General features: G+C 33.2%; 11 protein-coding genes across 11 annotated transcripts, besides 14 other annotated features; 2 read left to right on the top strand and 9 right to left on the bottom strand.

Annotated features, from left to right (window-relative positions):
* Window positions 1-30: 30 nt before the first annotated feature.
* On the bottom strand, window positions 31-1,482 carry TA18585 (uncharacterized protein; the record flags this gene model as incomplete). The annotated part of the gene is made up of 1 exon (XM_950213.1): window positions 31-1,482. The coding sequence occupies one exon, from the start codon at window positions 1,480-1,482 to the stop codon at window positions 31-33; it is 1,452 nt and encodes a 483-aa protein (XP_955306.1).
* Window positions 1,483-1,660: 178 nt separating this feature from the next.
* Window positions 1,661-2,912, bottom strand: TA18580 (uncharacterized protein; the record flags this gene model as incomplete). The annotated part of the gene is made up of 5 exons (XM_950212.1): window positions 1,661-1,891; window positions 1,976-2,129; window positions 2,265-2,352; window positions 2,488-2,641; window positions 2,742-2,912. The coding sequence occupies 5 exons, from the start codon at window positions 2,910-2,912 to the stop codon at window positions 1,661-1,663; spliced, it is 798 nt and encodes a 265-aa protein (XP_955305.1).
* A 374-nt stretch (window positions 2,913-3,286) lies between these two features.
* On the bottom strand, window positions 3,287-3,676 carry TA18575 (uncharacterized protein; the record flags this gene model as incomplete). Its single annotated transcript, XM_950211.1, has 1 exon — window positions 3,287-3,676. One exon carries the CDS (start codon window positions 3,674-3,676, stop codon window positions 3,287-3,289), a length of 390 nt encoding a protein of 129 aa, XP_955304.1.
* A 1,692-nt stretch (window positions 3,677-5,368) lies between these two features.
* On the bottom strand, window positions 5,369-6,213 carry TA18570 (uncharacterized protein; the record flags this gene model as incomplete). The annotated part of the gene is made up of 4 exons (XM_950210.1): window positions 5,369-5,473; window positions 5,506-5,705; window positions 5,764-6,094; window positions 6,166-6,213. The coding sequence occupies 4 exons, from the start codon at window positions 6,211-6,213 to the stop codon at window positions 5,369-5,371; spliced, it is 684 nt and encodes a 227-aa protein (XP_955303.1).
* A 259-nt stretch (window positions 6,214-6,472) lies between these two features.
* Window positions 6,473-9,136, bottom strand: TA18565 (uncharacterized protein; the record flags this gene model as incomplete). The annotated part of the gene is made up of 9 exons (XM_950209.1): window positions 6,473-6,658; window positions 6,785-6,979; window positions 7,120-7,260; window positions 7,411-7,653; window positions 7,923-8,073; window positions 8,104-8,325; window positions 8,572-8,726; window positions 8,842-9,036; window positions 9,077-9,136. 9 exons carry the CDS (start codon window positions 9,134-9,136, stop codon window positions 6,473-6,475), a joined length of 1,548 nt encoding a protein of 515 aa, XP_955302.1.
* Window positions 9,137-9,423: 287 nt separating this feature from the next.
* Window positions 9,424-10,113, top strand: TA18560 (uncharacterized protein; the record flags this gene model as incomplete). The annotated part of the gene is made up of 2 exons (XM_950208.1): window positions 9,424-9,478; window positions 9,521-10,113. The coding sequence occupies 2 exons, from the start codon at window positions 9,424-9,426 to the stop codon at window positions 10,111-10,113; spliced, it is 648 nt and encodes a 215-aa protein (XP_955301.1).
* Window positions 10,114-10,328: 215 nt separating this feature from the next.
* On the bottom strand, window positions 10,329-12,362 carry TA18555 (GTP-binding protein, putative; the record flags this gene model as incomplete). Its single annotated transcript, XM_950207.1, has 10 exons — window positions 10,329-10,493; window positions 10,546-10,567; window positions 10,635-10,700; window positions 10,726-10,898; window positions 11,039-11,280; window positions 11,456-11,693; window positions 11,800-11,972; window positions 12,003-12,026; window positions 12,151-12,269; window positions 12,310-12,362. 10 exons carry the CDS (start codon window positions 12,360-12,362, stop codon window positions 10,329-10,331), a joined length of 1,275 nt encoding a protein of 424 aa, XP_955300.1.
* Window positions 12,363-13,290: 928 nt separating this feature from the next.
* Window positions 13,291-15,270, top strand: TA18550 (uncharacterized protein; the record flags this gene model as incomplete). Its single annotated transcript, XM_950206.1, has 8 exons — window positions 13,291-13,807; window positions 13,948-14,079; window positions 14,206-14,600; window positions 14,714-14,780; window positions 14,812-14,859; window positions 14,891-14,957; window positions 14,987-15,101; window positions 15,154-15,270. 8 exons carry the CDS (start codon window positions 13,291-13,293, stop codon window positions 15,268-15,270), a joined length of 1,458 nt encoding a protein of 485 aa, XP_955299.1.
* Window positions 15,271-15,471: 201 nt separating this feature from the next.
* Window positions 15,472-16,845, bottom strand: TA18545 (integral membrane protein, putative; the record flags this gene model as incomplete). Its single annotated transcript, XM_950205.1, has 1 exon — window positions 15,472-16,845. One exon carries the CDS (start codon window positions 16,843-16,845, stop codon window positions 15,472-15,474), a length of 1,374 nt encoding a protein of 457 aa, XP_955298.1.
* Window positions 15,640-15,708: a sequence feature (11 probable transmembrane helices predicted for TA18545 by TMHMM2.0 at aa 15-37, 57-79, 89-111, 118-140, 150-172, 184-206, 236-258, 271-293, 308-330, 343-365 and 380-402).
* Window positions 15,751-15,819: a sequence feature (11 probable transmembrane helices predicted for TA18545 by TMHMM2.0 at aa 15-37, 57-79, 89-111, 118-140, 150-172, 184-206, 236-258, 271-293, 308-330, 343-365 and 380-402).
* Window positions 15,856-15,924: a sequence feature (11 probable transmembrane helices predicted for TA18545 by TMHMM2.0 at aa 15-37, 57-79, 89-111, 118-140, 150-172, 184-206, 236-258, 271-293, 308-330, 343-365 and 380-402).
* Window positions 15,967-16,035: a sequence feature (11 probable transmembrane helices predicted for TA18545 by TMHMM2.0 at aa 15-37, 57-79, 89-111, 118-140, 150-172, 184-206, 236-258, 271-293, 308-330, 343-365 and 380-402).
* Window positions 16,072-16,140: a sequence feature (11 probable transmembrane helices predicted for TA18545 by TMHMM2.0 at aa 15-37, 57-79, 89-111, 118-140, 150-172, 184-206, 236-258, 271-293, 308-330, 343-365 and 380-402).
* Window positions 16,228-16,296: a sequence feature (11 probable transmembrane helices predicted for TA18545 by TMHMM2.0 at aa 15-37, 57-79, 89-111, 118-140, 150-172, 184-206, 236-258, 271-293, 308-330, 343-365 and 380-402).
* Window positions 16,330-16,398: a sequence feature (11 probable transmembrane helices predicted for TA18545 by TMHMM2.0 at aa 15-37, 57-79, 89-111, 118-140, 150-172, 184-206, 236-258, 271-293, 308-330, 343-365 and 380-402).
* Window positions 16,426-16,494: a sequence feature (11 probable transmembrane helices predicted for TA18545 by TMHMM2.0 at aa 15-37, 57-79, 89-111, 118-140, 150-172, 184-206, 236-258, 271-293, 308-330, 343-365 and 380-402).
* Window positions 16,513-16,581: a sequence feature (11 probable transmembrane helices predicted for TA18545 by TMHMM2.0 at aa 15-37, 57-79, 89-111, 118-140, 150-172, 184-206, 236-258, 271-293, 308-330, 343-365 and 380-402).
* Window positions 16,609-16,677: a sequence feature (11 probable transmembrane helices predicted for TA18545 by TMHMM2.0 at aa 15-37, 57-79, 89-111, 118-140, 150-172, 184-206, 236-258, 271-293, 308-330, 343-365 and 380-402).
* Window positions 16,735-16,803: a sequence feature (11 probable transmembrane helices predicted for TA18545 by TMHMM2.0 at aa 15-37, 57-79, 89-111, 118-140, 150-172, 184-206, 236-258, 271-293, 308-330, 343-365 and 380-402).
* Window positions 16,741-16,845: a sequence feature (Signal peptide predicted for TA18545 by SignalP 2.0 HMM (Signal peptide probability 0.646, signal anchor probability 0.129) with cleavage site probability 0.400 between residues 35 and 36).
* A 595-nt stretch (window positions 16,846-17,440) lies between these two features.
* Window positions 17,441-18,370, bottom strand: TA18540 (uncharacterized protein; the record flags this gene model as incomplete). The annotated part of the gene is made up of 1 exon (XM_950204.1): window positions 17,441-18,370. One exon carries the CDS (start codon window positions 18,368-18,370, stop codon window positions 17,441-17,443), a length of 930 nt encoding a protein of 309 aa, XP_955297.1.
* Window positions 18,317-18,370: a sequence feature (Signal peptide predicted for TA18540 by SignalP 2.0 HMM (Signal peptide probability 0.763, signal anchor probability 0.004) with cleavage site probability 0.672 between residues 18 and 19).
* A 213-nt stretch (window positions 18,371-18,583) lies between these two features.
* On the bottom strand, window positions 18,584-19,534 carry TA18535 (uncharacterized protein; the record flags this gene model as incomplete). The annotated part of the gene is made up of 1 exon (XM_950203.1): window positions 18,584-19,534. One exon carries the CDS (start codon window positions 19,532-19,534, stop codon window positions 18,584-18,586), a length of 951 nt encoding a protein of 316 aa, XP_955296.1.
* Window positions 19,472-19,534: a sequence feature (Signal peptide predicted for TA18535 by SignalP 2.0 HMM (Signal peptide probability 0.998, signal anchor probability 0.000) with cleavage site probability 0.983 between residues 21 and 22).
* Window positions 19,535-19,541: the final 7 nt, after the last annotated feature.

Here is a 19,541-nt window from a genome sequence, read left to right as displayed (position 1 = left end):
GATTGAGTAAAAATGAGTAAATTAATAAAACTAAATAAGTATTGGAACCTTCATTTGTATGCAAACTTTGATAAATTTGATTGATCCAATGACTAGGAATTTGTCATATGGGCACATTGAAGATTTGATCAACTTTAGTGGTATTTTTTGGGACAGGATTCTTAGCTTAAATCTGTGCTTATGTTCCCTAGCGCATAAGCATAATAGTTCCATTATATTAAGTATTGCGTTTACTCGTAGTTCACTTGTCACGGTGGGGACCGCTGTTTCCTTCAATACTTCCTTGTTATCCTTTCTTTCACCATCTTTATTAAGACCATTTTCATCCTTATTTTCCAAATTATTATTATTACCAGTATTATTACTAGTTGTACTATTATTAGTGTCCATAGTATTAATATTGTTATTGGTATCAACTTCTTCCTTCTTATCTGGCATATCAGGGTAACCTGTCGTAAGATATGACATTAAATAGTCTAAGACCCCTTTGTCATAAAACAGGTTGCAAACCTCATCTTTGTCTGGTAGGTCCATGCTTTTAGGGTCTAGGAGTCGGCTTATGATTTCTCTCGTTTGGGACTGTAAACCCTCGTTCGACTCACGAAGCAAAATGTCACACAGGCTCAGGAACAGTTTCGGCGTCTTGTTGACCTCAGCATCAATGAACACTGCAGAACGAAGTATGGCTGGGAATATTTCCTGGCAAATGTGAAAAATCTCAATCACCAAACTTAATGGTTCTATCAACTTATGTCTACCAGTACACAACAAATTAGGCCTTAACTCATCTCTATCCAACGTTACACCAGTATCATCGTTATCATTTTCCAGATTCTCAATAAAGTCAAATCCATCATACTCATCCACTTTATCCGAAGCATTATTAGTATCCACACTATCCCCATTAACATCCATAGTATCCTTGTTATTATGAGTGGTGAGAAAGCGTTTAATTGTATGATAATATTGATTGGACTGCAAATTGAGTGGTAGAAGTGTTTCTCGATAAATGGTAATTGCTTGAGCGCTACCATCTAAGTACCCCGTTAACTCGTTTAATAGTTGATAGTTACGCACCATGAGTATGAGTGAGTTTCTGTCAGTTTGCGAGATTAGGTTTGTGGATCGAGTTACCAGGAGCAGTTCTCTCAAAAATAGCGCTGCCATGTAATTGGTTGACAGCTTTGACTTTAAGAGTTCAAAAAAGTTGTTCTCTTCGTTCAAGATAATGTTCATGATCTCCGCCATATTAGAGAAGAGTGTGGAGTTTATTCGCTGGATTGAAAACTCGTCCAAATGCCGCGGTAACACTACGTCCTTCAGGTAATTGATCCTATAGTTTGCTTGGATCAACTCGTAGAACAAGGTATTGTTCAAAGGAACCACTTGGTGATGACGCACAAACTCTCGGAAAAACTTGACATGTTCCATCTTCACGTTATGTTTCATCAACTCCGAATCATCTAAATCATTTTCCAACATCATAACTAACTATATAATACTACTATTACTATATATTCTGCAGTTACTATTTTAGTTTTGAAAGTGTTAACTCGTAACAACACCATAAAATATCTAATTTACTGGTATAAGTAAATAGTAAATAAGTAATATTAATAATATCATATGTCAGGATAGGAACAACTACAATAACAGGGCTTTACGTACATTCAAAAGCCTTTAGTAAATTGAAAAAAATATCGTCGGAGACGAAAATATGCATTAGTTCCAGTGAGCAACACCACTTAAGTATGAGCTTGACTAAAATTGAGGAGATAGCAGAGGCGGTTGCGAGATCTTCCGACAAAATACAATTGTTCAAAACTCCAAACAACTCCTTCAACCATTTCTTATCATACAAATCCAAATAGAATCCATCCGATATTGTGTTCTGAAACAACCATCAATATGGTTTACACTATATTTAATTACTAAATGAATTAAGTAAGAAAAACAAATATAAATAAAGAAGTACGTAAGATTCGAGATTTGATTCCAATTTTAGAATAGAATTAACTGTTGGTACGGGAAGGACTCTGAACTCTGAATTAGTCTCGGACGCTTGAGCTAACGCTTTTGACTCGGTCGTTTGTAGATTTATGCTATCCACAAAGTTACTTATGTACTTCCTAAATCATTTTCTGTGGCCAAAACGTGTGGTTTTCAAAGGATCCAGAATTGGAAAGATACAATAGTGTAAATAAATATATAGAATTGCAATTATCTAAGTCCAATTCCCCGGGATGGGTTAAATAACTATCTACTGGACTAAGCAACGTAATAAGTACCAGCAAGCATTATGTCCAACAACATTTTGAAATGAAATTGCTCTATATAATCTTGTATCGCTTCCTTCATGCCATATTATTATAGAATCTATACTCATATCAATTCCTTACTAATACTAAAAGTACAGTTATTTACATAATCTTAAGTAAACATTTGGTTATTAAACTATTTAAATATTAACAAAGTAGAGAAACGTACCATTTTGTGATGAATAATCCGTATTATCTTTAATATATGTAGAAACAAGACTTTTAACTCCGTAATGCTCAAGGCTTACTAAAAGCTTCGGATTCTCAGAATCCAGATCACCATCAAAAAAGCAAAATCCTGTACCCTTATCTATCCATGTATCCTACATCCATTTACTCATTATATATATAGTATCATACTAATAATTAACTGTATTAGTACACTACTAATATAATAAGACATAAATGGTTATGAAAAGATACAGAAGTTGAACCGATTTCATAGAGTTTAACTCTTCGGCAACTGGTAGGAAGTGAATTTACGGGATGCTGATTAAGTTCATCGTTCAGCTGGTAGGTAACTGCGGCATCGCCGCCCTGTAAAGATTCTAACCCCTCGAACTTGTTCTCATAACATTTTTCTTCATCCGTCATATATATACATTTGTTATGATTATTAAAATGCTATAAATTACAAAATTAGGTTTAAAAACTATATTAAAATGGGTACGAAAAATTGTGAAAAATAGGCCATTTTATATAAAATCAATTTAGTTAAAATATTCTTGAAAAAAATAATAAATTAAAATTTAAAATATTTTATTTTGTTTTGATTCTGTTGCCACATTAAACACATACCTCTTTTCAAATTTTTATTTTTTAATCAGGTTTTCAATAATTAAAATAATTTAAATTCAACTAAAATATTGAAAATTCCTCCCAAACTTAGATTTATATATTAATTTACTCAATTTACCTCTAAAACCATTATAATAACTCATCATTATATAAAAATTTATGAGTGTCGACTATTTGATAGTGGAATAGAGTAGTGTTATTCTGTTTTCTATATCAAGTTCTTGTACTGGTTCATCTTCATCTTTGTTACCCAGTGGCGTTATGTATATTTCAGTGTAAGATTCTATTAATGTTTCCTTTATGCTCATACTATTGTTATGGATGCTTACAAAGGCTCTTTGGTTTGTGAACTCTATAAATGGCTCCGTCTTTACTTCGCTACAGAACAGCAATACATCTGGTACTAGATTCTTTGAAAACTCGAGTTCTCTAAGTTTCGTGAGGTCCACTGCATACTCTGCTGGCACTTTAGAAACTGGATATCCAGGAAAAAACGAACGTTGCAACAGCAATTCCTTACATACTCTCTTCAATGGATCATCTATTCCTTTATATACCATGTTCTTATCTATAACATTTTCCACTCAGTCATTAGTTGTATCACTAGTATTGAGAATAGTATATAACTACTAATCAAATTTTAACCAATAAAATATATAATAGTAATAAACATTGCATACAAATGAATGATAAGGGATCGCAGGAAGTGATAGCGAATAGTATTCCGTTTAATCGAAAATAGGCAGGGTTTGACAGGAAAATTACCTAAAAAGTGTCAACAGATTTGCTAATACATTCGGAGGAAACTGTTTGTTGTAAAGTGTTGTAGATTTACAGTTCAGTGGAGGTTGAGGTAACGGATATCCCAATATCACTAAAAAACTTTATCACACTGTTAATACCATTAACTATCTTTTAAATGTAAAATTAATTATATCAAGTTGATTATATGTATATGTATATATATGTTGGATAATATTACCGTCATATGGGTGTGGAACAATAACAAAATTGGTATTCTTCATTGCGCCGATCTATACATATATACTTAAGTATAATATTAATACTATTGTCAAATCTACTAAATTTGGAAATAAATGTGCTTAAGTATATAAACTGTATAAATGTTGAAAGAATATGTAACTATAAAACTATGTATAGAATGTAAAAGTACAAACACTGGAAATGTATATCTAAACAATCAATAGTAAATAACTATCTGTTTGACCAATCAAGATAACACATACCTGTGCAACGTTTGACAAATCATTTAGAAATTTAGAATATAAAAGTGTGATATCACCCAAACTACTCAACTCATATCCTTCAGCCTAAACATTTCAAAGAATTATTCGCCAGTTATATTCACTAATAATTATATTAACTAATGATAAGTGTAATTAAGTATTACCGAGATTTGATTAATGCTTATAAAGGGTCCCGTAAAAATGACCACATGAGGTTTATCTCTTTTAATCACTTGAAATATATTACCTAATCAAATTTATTTATGTTAATGGAAGTGATAAATCACAGTTGTTAGTTATCTTATCAACTGATATAAAGATGAATAACTATGTAAAAATGTACTAAATGAGGTTTGCTTAAGCGATTCAGTCAATAACGTTCCCTTAACACATATTATATGTATATTCTCATCCATAAACTATACAAAATTACTACTATATTAATTACTTAATTAACACTATATAAAATTGAGTAATTTTAGCAAAAAATGAATAATAGTATGAGTATTTAATAGTATTAGTATGAGTAACTGAAAAGGTATTTATCCAGGAATTGACTTAATGAAACTAACTTTATTTTGCGATGCTAATGTAACAAATGCTTTATCAACAGGTGCTCCAGAGCCTAATTTAACAATTAACCGAGTAATAAACCACGTATTTCGCTAGCTAAGTATTTCATCCCAAAGTTATCCTCGAAAAATAAACCGGTAACAGCAGCCTATGAAAAGTATTTCAAAGAAATCAATACCATTTGTCCTGGAAATAAAAAAAACTCATCAATTGAATGCTGTTAATTATTATTAATCATTTTTAAAGTACCAGGTTTTGTAGTTGTACTTTTAGACCATAATCTACATTTATACTCCCTAAACATTTATTAATACTATAGAATCAATATTAATAAAACATAATTAACTGTGGTGAGAAGTAAAGTAAATGTTAAAAATTGTTCGGATTAGAGATATTATGTTTAATAATATATATAAAGTATATCCAAAATATCTAGGAAGCACTAGTGTATTTAGGAGTACCTTGTAAAGTAACGTTAAGTTGATCAATTGGACCTTCAGCTTCAGATCCAATTCTACCATACACAGTAACCTCGCACTAAATGACATTAGTATGTAAATAAAATATACGTCACTATTGTTACGTAAGGGCTTGAGATCACAATTAATGCCCTTATATTTACAGAAATTGGTGAAAAGGTTTGAAAATCGAATGATCTTAGAGTTTATACAATCCTCAACTATATTCGGAGTCGAATTATTGCACTTATAATACTCAAAGCTCATACAAACATCTATTAAAAATCTATTAATACTGTAATAATTTATTTCTAATCAATTAATAATTAAAGACATTAACTAATAATAAGCTTATTTTTGAGAAATTACCGAGTGAAAAGTTTGATTTATTATTGACTTCTGAGCCTTTAAGGAGTTTGTATGTTCTGTCTTGAACGTACGGGGCGGTATAGATGAAGATTTGCTGGCTATCAAGGTCAAATACCGACCTGAGATAAATTAAGTCCAGGATACTTTTGGCAAGTTTGACGCTAGTTGGATCGAGTTTTTTGGCGTTCCTTGAACTAACAATCGTCTCTAGCTCCTCTTTGAACCACTCGTTCACAGCCAGCAGATCCTTTGTGTTTTTTTCTCCGGATTCCAGCCTCTTCAGGAGTTCATCTGTCAAGTTCCATCGAAATCCGCCCTGTAATCTTTCCTTCTGAAATAATTTGTGAGATTAAAGTTGAATTGTGTAAATTGTGTAAATGGCTATTCTTCGTAAAATCTCACCAAATTATCACTGATGTTGTAAATTGTTAAATCATCTTTATTTCCCATTTATTTAATATATTTTAATAAAAAATACTATTAACACATCAACTTCTGGGATCACCATACTCTCTGCCACAATAACACTATTTTTCACTGAATCACTTATTTTGGGTCAACATTTAGTTAATAACACTGAATTTATATTATTTTTTATATTTTAGACAAAAATTGTAAAATGTGTTTAATCTATTTCATTCACAGACTTAGCTATACTTAATATAATAAAATATCTAATATTATCACATATATAATGTAGAAAAGTAGATTATTTTTTTTTGAAAAATCTTGAAAGCGCTGCGCCCATTACTGGTCCTTTTACAACGTCATTTTTGGTCATTTTTGTCAGAATTTCTTCCTTGGCTTCTTCCTGTTTTCCTGTTTCCTTCAAGCTCTTTATTTTATCCTCAACTGCTTGCTGTCTTCTCATAAATACCTTATTATATCTCTCAGCCTACACATTTTACTAAACCCGTTGCCGATTTATATAACTATATACTCACTAGTGTGTTAACTACTAGGGTAACTATATCTAATTATACAAACTATTTATAAAATAGTGTATAAGTTGGGAAATTACCTTATATTTGGCGGAAGATTTAATGGGTCTCTTTCTGGTGGTTTCCTTATTTTTTTCTACCTTTTCAGGCTCTTCTGTGGAAAACTGGGCCTGGGATAGGTCTCTCGAGTAACTACCAATCGGCTGGGCATTCAGCGTTATAGAATCAGCGGGTAATTTTTCCAGTAACCTTTGTACTTCACGGTCTTTCCGTATCTAAACACATTTTACACCAATAACATACTTAATTTTATATTTATATACTATAATTACTAATATAGACTACATAACTACTGTATGTAACTGTAAAACATAAGTATAGCTATATTCTGTAGTGGATAGATATGATGACTGACCTTTCCTGTTTCATATGGATTATGTTCTAATGCATCGAAATTGGGATAACCAGAACCCGGAATAATCAAATTTGACATGCCAAAGGTCGTTCCAACCGCGCAAACGTCCTCATAGGGCTGATATGCCACTGATTTTATCTCCTGAAGCATCAATTATATATGCTTAACTATATAACTGTAATATCTATAATAATACTTTATTAACATAATTAAGACTATATAACTATTATGGAATATGTAAAACTAAGCCCCAGTAGGGGATAGCATGATTTTCAGGCATGAAAAACGTACTTGTGAATTGAAATGGTGTTTAAGATATAAATTTGGCTTATTTGATCCATCGAAAACATTGTTATAAAATTCTACCCGACTGCCAATGTTAAGTGAAAGAATTCCCGTTTGGCTGACGGTAGCGCAGGTGGGGGGATTTGAGCCGACATACTGCCTAATAACAGCCTCCTTGTAGTTTCTGAGGTCCCAAACTTTCCAGTAGCCATCAAACCCTAAGCAATCATCGTAAGAACAATCCGTTACCTGATGAAAACATGTAATTGTTGTGTACGCACAAGGCAGTTACAGCACCTTTATGACACATCATTCTTATCACATTCTACAGGGATTAATGTTCTCAGTTAGGGATATTATAGACTTATGTAACTAATAAAACTGTTTGAAAACAGTTTATTTATCCACAAAACTGGGTAGTTTAAGGTATAACACTCAAATAACTCCGATTATAGTTAAAACTGAGTAACTAGTTATAGAGTAGTATATAGTTATCTGGGAAGTAGTTGAATAAGTACCTTTTCCATATTTGGTACATATAATGAAACTAATCCGTCATTGTGTCCGAGATGTATAACAGCATTATTCTTGTTTTGGCACATGACTTTACAGGGCCCCTTCTTTGTATTATGTTTTGCCACAACTTCTCCGGTAGAAATGTCCTGGTAACTACAACTCGGTTAATATGTTTAAGCTTACCATAGGTCTCCAAATTCTCCTACTGTGACCAACAAGTAGTGATAGTAAAGATATTCCAACTTATACGTCAACTGAAAATTAGTTATTTGGATTTTAGAATAGCTAAGGAATAGGTATATTATGGTACCATTCGGCCTCTTAAGGTATACACTTCGGACCCCGTGTTGTCGTAAATGTGAACATAGATCTTCTGAGCTACGACAATTTAGTGATGAAATTAACCTACCAACTGCCAGCATAGTATGATTATGTAATATCTTCACATCTCTTATATTTTCTTTCACCTATAATATTATTTATTCAATCCAAATATGGGTTAGCTCTTATTTAATCAAGCTAACTAGTTTCAACAAATTTAACTCCAATAAATAAATATCAAAAGTTGGTCTGATTAAAAGAATGTAAATAATCTATAAAACTAAAGAACTACGGAGTGACTAAATAACTATAAATTAGTAGCTGGGAAACACTGTAAACAACAGTACCGAGATGTCAAAAAAATCCTTATATGTTTGAGTACAAATTAAAGAAAGTTGCCCCTTTTCACCTCCAAGGAGAAGATATCGACCATTAGCAGAAAAATCAACAAAATATGGACCATATGGTAAATTCAACTTCAAAGCCTATTTAATCCATTAATAATTTATTTTAACTATAAAAATATTAGTAAAAATTTTAATCTAAAATACAGTAATATATTACTAAAAGTTCCAAACCCAATTAAAACCAAAGCATTACCTTGTTTTTAGTTCCTTGATCAACTAATGATAAAAGTTTCGTTTGGGTTAGTTCATAAGTTTTTTCATTTTCGTCTGGAATAATATATCCGGGTTCATTTGGAAGAAGAATCGATGTTAAATCAACTGCGTTCCTAGATTCCTCCAAAATATTCCTATTTTTTTGGACCTTTTTATTAGAAATCGACTGTTTCCTCTAAAAATTGAAATTTAACAAAATATTTATAATTTCTTACCTTTTCATTCTTAGATCCAAAGAATTTGCGATAAATAAAGTCTGTATCCTTAAAATTCATCCTAAATCAACTCAGCTCATATTTTTGGAATATTTATACGAATTTAATCAATATTTGGAATAATTTACAAGAATTGACCAGAATTTTCAATAATTAACCACATTCAACAATTTTGAGTAAAATAAGAATAAAATTTGTTGGAAGATTTACAAATATATTCCAACAAATTCTAATTTGGTGTCATATCCCCAGTTATGAAAATTCTACTAATATTTACCTAATAAATTCACTTATTTAGTTTCATGAATCGATAGATTTTTGAATATTTTTTAAGTGGGACTTTAGGGATGTCGACAGCTCACAGGCCTACTTGGCACAATGCTATTGGCGTAGGCCTAGAAGGTATTTTTAAATTTAAAATTTTACATCTAATTATCATTTTAGAGCGCGGATCAACAGTTTCTGTTTCCAGCAAAGACTTGCCTTCCCATACTGAGCTTAAGCGCAGGGCTCCTTTTTCTCTCACCCTTTCTGAGTCTGCCCATCCAAGGAAGTTATCTGAAACTAAGAAGTTATTGCGTGAAAGGCTTGAGGAGACTGAGACTGCACATAAAACTAAGAACTTGATTGAGGATCAGGTGGGTGTTACTAAGAATTTTTTAAGCCTTGAGGACGCCACGAAGCTTTTGAACTGCGAGGTTAATGCTTTTCCCGAGGATGAAGACGACTTTGTCGAGGTTGACGAAGAGACTGTTGACGACGAAGAGGCCGCATTATTGCGTGAGTTGGAGAAGATAAAGAAGGAGAAGGAGGAAATTAAAGAGCGTGAGAGGGAAGAGCAGCTTAAATCTGAGGAAAATCGCGAAAAATTACTGAGCAGAAACCCTCTTATGAACCCTTCCAAGCAGGCTCGACGTTGGGATGAGGACGTAGTTTTCAAAAATCCACAATCACAATCTAAACAACCAACAAAGTATGTGTTTCTAAATTCCCGCAAATCCCCTTTCTTGGGGTCTAGCTATCCATTCTATATATAGTTTTACATATTTTACTTTAAATTAGTATTAATTATACTTAATTATTTTACAAACTTAAACCTATATATACCATATGTTTATAGATTTTTGAATGACGTGGTAAGGAGCGAGTTTCACAAGCGTTTTTTGCACAAATATGTACAATAATGTTTCTACTAATTTATACTACACACTAACACTACAATAGAAGTTATATAGTATTGAGGTCTATGAGATTATTTTTTACTGGCGGTGACATTGAACTTGAAGAAGATGATATCCCCGTCATTGACAACGTAGTCCTTTCTAATCATATTAACTACAACGCACTTACCCCTTCTGCAAATATCTCCCATTAGCTCTAACTTCCGATTCAGTTCCTGAACAACATTAAACCCCAACTATACTAGTTACTAATAGTATAATAAATTTGAGTGAACTTATTTAAATAACCATAATAAAGAATAATAAGCCCCTAAAACCCTATTTAGGTAAAAAACTAAGTAGACTAATGTAAGTTCGGATGGGGGAGTAGCTGAAACAGTCGTGACTCAGTACCAAACTGTACAATGTCCTGATAATTATAAACTTCTGCGCATATAAAACCCCTTTCAAAATCAGAATGGATTACACCTAAAGGTTATGTTCATGTTGGACATACCAGCAGCTTGAGGAGCTTTTGTGCCATTCCTTATAGTCCAACACCGAACTTCATCAGGACCGCAGGTAAAATAATGTATTAACTGTAATTCGTGATAACCGCTCGTTATGATCTTTCCTATCTTACTTACTGCATTATTCTTATCCTATAGTATTTTACATAATAAAATATGGGTTTATCAATAATTAGTGTAAATAGAAGTTAACTATCAATTTAAGGTGAATAATAAAAATAACTATTAAAGTTATAAATAACTGTTATAAAGTTAAGTATAGTATAAGAAACTTTAAGATAGCTTTTAAGTGCTTCTTCAGTAGGGAAAGCTTCCAGTGATTGTTCGAATTGTGCACTATAAGGGATGATAGGTCCTGGGTTGTTTTCTTGGACCCACTTAGCGATCTTAGAAAGCCACTTGTTCTTTTGCCTCACAAAGTCATTCTCAGACAAGTTCACCAAATACACAATGGGTTTGGCAGTCAAAAAATTATATTCATTTATATATGGAACTTCACTAGATTTCCAATTACCTATTGAAATTTATATTTCATAATGTACTAAAATGTATGATACCAATATATTGATAAAATAAGATTTATAACTAGTAATTTTAAAGTATTAACTAGCTGCAGAAATTAACTATATAAATAGTTTAAAATTAGTAAACAGAGTTCATAGCAGGAACTGAATAAATGGATTAGATACCTTGGGAAATCCATTTATTACTTTCTAAATGTTCCTTAACTTTAATTAAAGTGTCAAGTTCTTCCTTTTTGGACTTGATCTTCATGTTACGCTGGTAAACCTTGTCAACCTCAGAAATAGCCTTGTTACACTTATCCAGGTCCTTCAAAATGAGCTCCTGGTTAATTGTGTCCAGGTCATTAACCGGGTTGACCTCACCGTCAGTATGAACTATCTCATCGTCCTCAAACGCACGAACCTATTAATCATTACGCTCAGATATGGGCATCATATATGCTCAATAGGAGTATTAAATAATTTACAATACACAACTATATAAAAGTAGTTAGAAGTGATGGAGATACCACATGTAAAATCCCATCAACAGCATCAATGTGTGATAAAAAGGCGTTTCCAAGACCCTCACCCTTGTGAGCTCCCCTGACAAGGCCTGCAATATCGAAAATTGTAACAGTTGCTGAAATCTCCTTCTTAGGAGCAAAAACCTTACAGAGATGGTCAAACCTATCGTCAGGAACTAAAATATTTAAGTCAAATTATGGAGTACCTGAAACTACCGCCTCATGAGGATCTAAACATAAAATTATCACAAAATTTCATCTAAACTAAATATATATAACCGTAAATATAATAAAATTATCATTAAATTATTAAATAACTATTTATATATAAATAAAATTAGATGGAAAGGATACTTATTGTACAGAATGGAAAGTTTTCGGCAGGAACACATTGTTTGGATAATAGGTTAAAAGTAGTTGATTTTCCTACATTCGGAAGACCAACTAATCCGAGCTTGAGGTTATTTTTGGGCCTAAAAATCCGTTAATTAAGGAAAAATTTTAAAGTCTAACCTTCCAAGAAGAACTTTGGGCTCAGATGGTTGATTTTTGTCCTTTGGAGCCATTTACAGAAAAATCACAAATTTATTTCTCTAAACCAAGGATTGTAGGAGATATCAGTATGCAGATTCCCCATGTTAATGTGTAAAATTAATATATTCTTTGGAATAAAAATTTAAAGAAACAAAATTCAATCTTTAGACCTAAAATTATAAATATTATAAAATTTTTAGTAAATTATCTACTAAGGTTAGTTATTCACTTGAAACAACATACTACACTTAATATACAGGAATACATCAAATGATTAAATTAATTAGCTAAACATTTACATGTTAACGTGAAAACTTTTAGAAAATATTAAAACTAATTTAAAAGACTGGATACAGTATCACGTGGTATGGAAGGTCAAATTTCCAGCTTTCTAAGATAAACCACAAAATTCTGACCCATTTTTAATAAAATTTAACTCAACCAAATTTTATAAATTAATCATTTTGAAATGTGTTAACCAAAGATCAAACATGTAAATAACTTTTAAAAAATAACTGAGTAATGTATGAATGAAGTATGTAAAAGAGGAGTAAAAATAATTAAAATTAAGGATTCGGCGGTTTAAAAAATATTTATGTAATTTTAAGTTTAGATATCTTGAAAAGAGGCTACACAAAACTACAGATAAATTATAGTGCATTCAGTGGGTGACACAATAGCGTAACACGGCGAATCAGGGACAAGGAGCACCTTTTACCCACTGAAAATAAGGTGATTGAGCATTTAATAAATAAGCAATAGATGTACACAAAAGAAACGAGCCTGTTTCGCAATCAAATCTCCAAATTTTGTACCTGATCTTATAAATCTCGTAAAAGTCCTGAATTCTCTGAATTTCTTCAGTTTTATTTATAAAACTCGAACAGAAAAAATTTTTCAATGATCCTTGTTTGTTAGTCTCAGGAAATCGCCTAACTTATCTTCGAATCCTCTCTTGACATGCCCGTATCAAGGACGGTCTCGAGGACCCTCTCGAAGGACTCTGACTCCCTCAGTTTAAGGTCAAGTAGAACTGGAAGCCTCAGATCTGAAGGATCCTCAGTCAGAAGCCAGTCTTCCGCAGCGAAACTCAGACAGAAACTCATCACTAACTCGCTCCTCAGACATGAAGAGAATTCAAAGTCATCTCATTCCTCTCCTGTAATGAGCAACAGAGCTTCCAAGCATCCCAGGGATACGAAGGCGACTGAAACCCCCGGGAAAACCCTCAAACAACTCAGTCTCGCCAAGACAAACTCAGTTGATTCTTCGAAGAAAACGCTTTCTAGGAGTTCTACAAATTCACAAGAATGTGATGAATTGGATATTGATTTTGGATCTCCAAGAAAGGGTGGAAAAGGCTTTAAAAGGAGTCTCAGCAACTCATCAAACAAGTCTACGCCTTCCAGATTAAACTCAAAAAGGCTCAACACTGATAAAAGATTTAAATCATACAATAGAGGTGAGGACTTGCATGGTTCAATTCCCGCCATTTTCTATCCAGTTATACAGTTTATTTATCCTTGAATTACTTTATTTATTTAATTATTATAATAGCTATATTTTATATCATACTATTAGCAGTAGTTTACTTAAGGTTGTTTAAAATGGATTTAGATACTGAAATATCACAGACGGATTCGATATCGAATAACCAGGACGACGACACTGAGGAGTTTTCTGATAAGAAAATTACAGACCTGGCCCAAGTCCCCAAAACCTTTTCACTCACAAGCTCACTTGGAAAAGGTATAACTATTTTATTATTATTAACTATACTCTACTATTTACTAAGTATTTTATATATTTAAAATTTTATAGTATACTATGCAGTTACTGATATAATATACATATCAACCATAAAATAATTTGTAGCATCGAGTATAAGTATTGATACAGCATATTCGGTCTTTACAATCGAAGACGAAAGCGACAATGATAACGTGAACGATGAGTTTCGGTTTAAGCGGTCCAAGCGCCCTCATTACAACTTACAGGAAAGCATCTTGGCCCTTATTTCCAAGTACAAAACTGACCTGGAGTTACTGGATGAGAAGATAAAGGTTCTGGAGTCTCAGTTTTTCAGCAACCCACCCGAAACCACAGGCATCATTAAGGGCTGGGAAGGAAATGTGCTTAATAACGCATACTCAAACTTAACAGGACCCAAGTCAAGGAGATCACATAACTCAAAGTTCAAAAACAACTTAAATCACACCCAAAACCTCATCACCGAACATATTTTCTCACTCACATCTTCTACTTGTGCTGTATCTAAAATGCTCCTTAACAACTAATCTCACTATTTCCACTACACATGTATTACAGTTATACCATACAATATTACATATATCCAAGTGTCAATTGTAGAATATATATGAAGGATGAGGAATCCGCTAAAAATAATAAATTTAATAAAGGAGAATCATTTATTAATAAATTAAGATCGAGTATTTTCATAAAAATTAAATTTTGGTTTAGAAAATGACAAATACCCTATTTCGTACCTGGAATTCAGAGAAGCTGAGTGTAACTTTCATATTTGTAAAATTTTAATTAGATAAGATGGCAAAGGAGAGGAAGGAGGTTTTGAAGAGTATTGGAGCCTCGATTAGGGACAAGTGCAGGTAAGCTCTTTTCATAATCTCAGATTCAGGGCTGAAATTGACGAATACGTAAATTGCTGCTCAGAAAACCGTTTTATAAATTTTAAGTGTAAAAAAGAATCGAATGAGATGCACAAATGCATCCGACACTACCAAAAAGATGCGGTATCCCACACCCTTACACATATTTTATTCAATTTGCAAAATATGTTTTCAGACCACTCCCGAGGCTATTAGAAAGGTAATGAAGGAAAGGTTTGAGGAAGGTAAGAGTTCGGCTGTCCCTTCATACCTTAAGTCGGGTCGAGTTCAGAACTCGGAACCAAATAACTAGCCGTGAAATAACTGAAAATGTAAATTAAGTAATATATTACTACGCTGTGTTCATTTAATTTTTTAATTTCCAGATTGAATCTTTTAAGAAAAAACCAAAACTTGAGAAATTAATATCTTGAATAAAACTCCATTAATTAAATTAAAACTCCATTAATTAAATTAAAACTTCATTATTATTTAATTAGTATGATAAATTAAATCAATTTGTTTTGAGAATATCAGATTTGATATCAGAAGAGAAAGTCTCAGTAAATGCATCCCATCCATACTGGAAGGATTTTCCAAGCCAGTAGAAGAAGGCTCTAGGTCCCTTCATGTCATTCGTGGCCCAGGTGTCACTATTATTGAGGAATTCCTTATAGGTCTTGAGGTAACCCTGTGACAATAGGACAATGAAGACAATGAAGAAGTAAGAAAAAAAGGTGTTAAAAGAGGTCATGGAAGGGTTGTACTGGTCATTGGTTTGCATTGAGGCGGCGGAGTATCCGACGGTGACCATGAGCGCGTGTAAAACCACGAAAACAATAGTGAAGAAGCCCAAAAATGCCTTATTCTTGGTCATCAATTCGGCCAGCTTGGTATTCGGGTAGTGAAGCGGTACTATAAATAGGATTGGCATAAGGAGGTATGGTATGATTAGCAGGGTTGAGTAGTTCCAAAGAGAGTGTGTATGACGCCAGTTTTTGTTGGGGCCTAAATTTGTATACTCGCAAAGGAATACGATAATCGTTGAGGAAAGACCAACTGCGAAAACACTCAAAAGATCGATCCTATATGCAGGCCTTAATTCAGTTAGTTTGTAAGGAGCAATTGCTGGGTAAACTATGTATACATAGCCTAGCCCGAAGAATGTAATTAGGATTGGGAACTTTGACATCCAAAGGTTAGAAAAGAATGAAGAGCTTTCGAACTCAAATGACTCAGGAATTAGCAAACTGGAATCAGCTGAGAAGTAAGTCATGGTCCAAAGTACGGATGTGGCAATGGTAGCGAAAATGGCCAAAACAGTTTGGACAGTAACGATAGTAAGGTTGATACCCTTAACGTTTAACTTCTCAGCAAAGAAGAGGAACGTGAGTTGATAAACCACGACAACAATGCCTGATACGGGAATTGCAACTGCATACCAATGGATCTCAGGGGCCGAGACGTTCATTACTAGGCCCTGGTTAAACGAGAAAACCAGAGATGAAATGGCTATCATGTAGTAAAAGAATGTTAGGGAACCTTGCTCTCCCTTAACTACATAAGATAACAGCAAAAGTACTGAACAGACGACTGTGGCCCAGTTAGAGGCTATTGAGAGGATGTTGTTGTGCTTCTGGTATCTCTGAGGAACGAAGGACACGTACACCGCCACCAATAGCATACCCAAAAAATAACAAAACTGAGAAGAGTTCAAAAGCTTAGAAATGAACAGATCCACACTGCTATCTGGGACATGGAAACGCCTAATCGTAAAGTACACAGCGTTAACGGCCAAATACAAGGGCTGAAGCAAAACAAGACCTGAGAGAAACATGGAATATTTCCTCAAGTTCTTATTACCGTCCAATTTCATAGCAAACATCATCTTCTCACTATTCTCTACTTATAATGGATCGATTAGGGATTTTTTAACACAATAAATCACTATTTATGACTATAGTTTGGGGTTTGGCAAATTAAGAAACCCTAATTTTCACCAAAGTGGTGGATATACCAATGATTCCAAATCATATTAACATTTTCGGACCCCATACAGGAATCCAGTAACACATTAAACCCATTTGTCAACTAATTTTATCATTAAAATAGTTGTGATGTAGGAAATTAATTCTATCTCCTTACCTGTGATTTGTGGAATTTTACTTCTACCTTTCGTGAACCCCAAATTCACCAGCTTAATCATTTTATTTTCTATGGAATTATTAGTATTCATTTAAGTATTTTTATGACTAATTTTGTGCAATTTTTAGGTTTAGCAACTTCTGTACCTTTATTTACTATTTTAATTAGCATATAAGTATTCGTGATAATATTATTATCTTTTGTTATTTTATAAAATTGGTTTAATCACACCTTTTCACCATTTTAAAAATTTTATGAAGATTTTACACTATGCTTACTCGCTTTAAAATCTAATTAGTCCCATCTTTCTAGTATTTTCTAGATTTTTATTTCTTAAATCATGAATCTTCTTCCTCTGAATCCAACTCTATGGTTACCGTTTCTGCTTCTTCTTTTTTCTTCTTAGCAGGTGGTTCATAATCCTTCGATTCGGATGGTTTATCGGATTCCTCAACTTCCACATCCGATTCACCAGAGTCACTGATCACTATAGTTTCTGGTTGCTGTTGACGTTCTTCCTCTAATTGTTGAGCGGGTTGCGCAGAAGAGGGTTCTACCGTCTCTTCGTCTGAATCGCTTAGGCTATCAGATGCGTAAAGAATATCAGGTATACTTTCTAATTCGTCTTCTATTGAATGAACAGAGACTTCATCTACTTCCTTGCTCTTCTTATCAGAGGGATAAAACTCTTCAAGTTTTTGTTGTTTTCTCCTTGTAAGTTTCTTTCCTTCCCTTGACTTTGGTTCTACATAATTGGAATCGTTTATCACTCTGAATGTGACCCTGCTCAACGCATTTCTGTCAAATTCAGTCTCTCCGATACTGATACTCGCCAACTTTTGTTGTAAATCATCATCATTTGGATACATTCTTTTAATTTCTCTAAAAAATGCTTTTAAGATAGTACGAGTCTCCCAATCTTCAGGTGAACTATCGTCCAATGGAACTGAGCGCCCAAAAGCGGTTCCACTTTTTACTAAAAAGGTTGGTCGCCAACCATGTGGCCTATAATAAAAGCAATAAACAAGATTAACCGGTTCATCTTCAGGCCCAGATTCAAACAGTACACGATTTCCATTGACTACCCTAGAGATTTCCTGACCAGGAAGCGTCAGGAAACTATAGTATGTCAGACCCAAAAATTGATGCCTCATCGCCATAAATTTTGAACGATCCGCAAGAACATTAATGTCCAACGTAAGTTTATCTGAACCTGCAAACGCATAATTAACCAATAAAGGAAGTATAAAGTCAAAAAATATAATCATCGTGAAGTAATTTGCATGGATCTATTAAAACAACCACTAGTTAGTAACATCAATCATTTAATTTTATTTAAAAATATTATCATCTGATAATTTATCAACTTATTATAGATTTGAAAAATTCATAAAACATATATAGATTTAATAATTTTTATAAAAGAAAAAAATTTTATTTTACATAATATACTAAATTAAAATCTATCAATGTCATTGTGTCTATGTTTCCTCATCCGATTCACCAGAGTCACTGATCATAATAGTTTCTGATTGTTCAGGTTCTTCCTCCTCATTTTTCCTCCTCTTGGGAGGTTTGTCATATTCCATTTCAGATTCTTCAGATTCTCCTCCAGATTCTACAGATCCTTCAGTTTCTCCAGATTCTGTCTCAGATCCATCATAATCCGACTCAGATCCCTCATAATCCGATTCGCTAAAATCACTTATTACGACAACTTCCGGTTCCGTTTGAGATGGTTCACCTGATTGTGAGGGTTGTAGAGATGTTCCAGATGCCTGAGCTTGAGTCTGGGCAGTTTCAGTGGAAGTACCAGGTCTTTCCTCCTTTTGATAAAGTTGAGCACCAGTAACACTTGGCCTAGGACGGGTTGATTTAAATATCTCTTTAAATTTAGGAGTTTCGCCCCTGAATGATATACTTTTGTATACCCTGAATATAAAACCATTAAGAGTTTTAGATTCCTGAAAAGGATCGTGATCTGCGTCTACATTTTTTAACCTTTCCTGTACAAATCTATTGTCTGGCAAAACTTCTTTAATGGAATTCAAGAAAATTATTAAGCAATTAGTACGTTCAGCCTCCAAAGTAGGTGCATCTACTAAAGGTGTATGTTGGTATCCGTAAGAATGAATCAAAATTAATGGCAATCCACCTTGATCTTCGACGTAATAAACAAACACAGCAGCAACGACTTCTACTGAAGGCCTTACGAACATATATTGACCTTTGTAAACTATAGCAGCTATCTCATAGCCAAAAGAAGGACTGAATATATAATAGCGAATTCCATTATAGTCATGTTCAGTAATTACCCATTTGTGTGATCTTACTGATAAATCAAGATCCATTACAAAATATATATTGTCTGCGAGACATTTTTCAGCGATAAAAAGAACTATTATGGCAAGCAAATTCATAATTGTAAACATAATTAAA

This window comes from Theileria annulata, chromosome 3 (genome assembly GCF_000003225.4).
Source record: "Theileria annulata chromosome 3, complete sequence, *** SEQUENCING IN PROGRESS ***".
NCBI classification, from domain to species: domain Eukaryota; phylum Apicomplexa; class Aconoidasida; order Piroplasmida; family Theileriidae; genus Theileria; species Theileria annulata.
The sequence above is the reverse complement of the archived record's forward strand: the minus strand, read 5'-3'. Positions and strand labels throughout refer to the sequence as shown.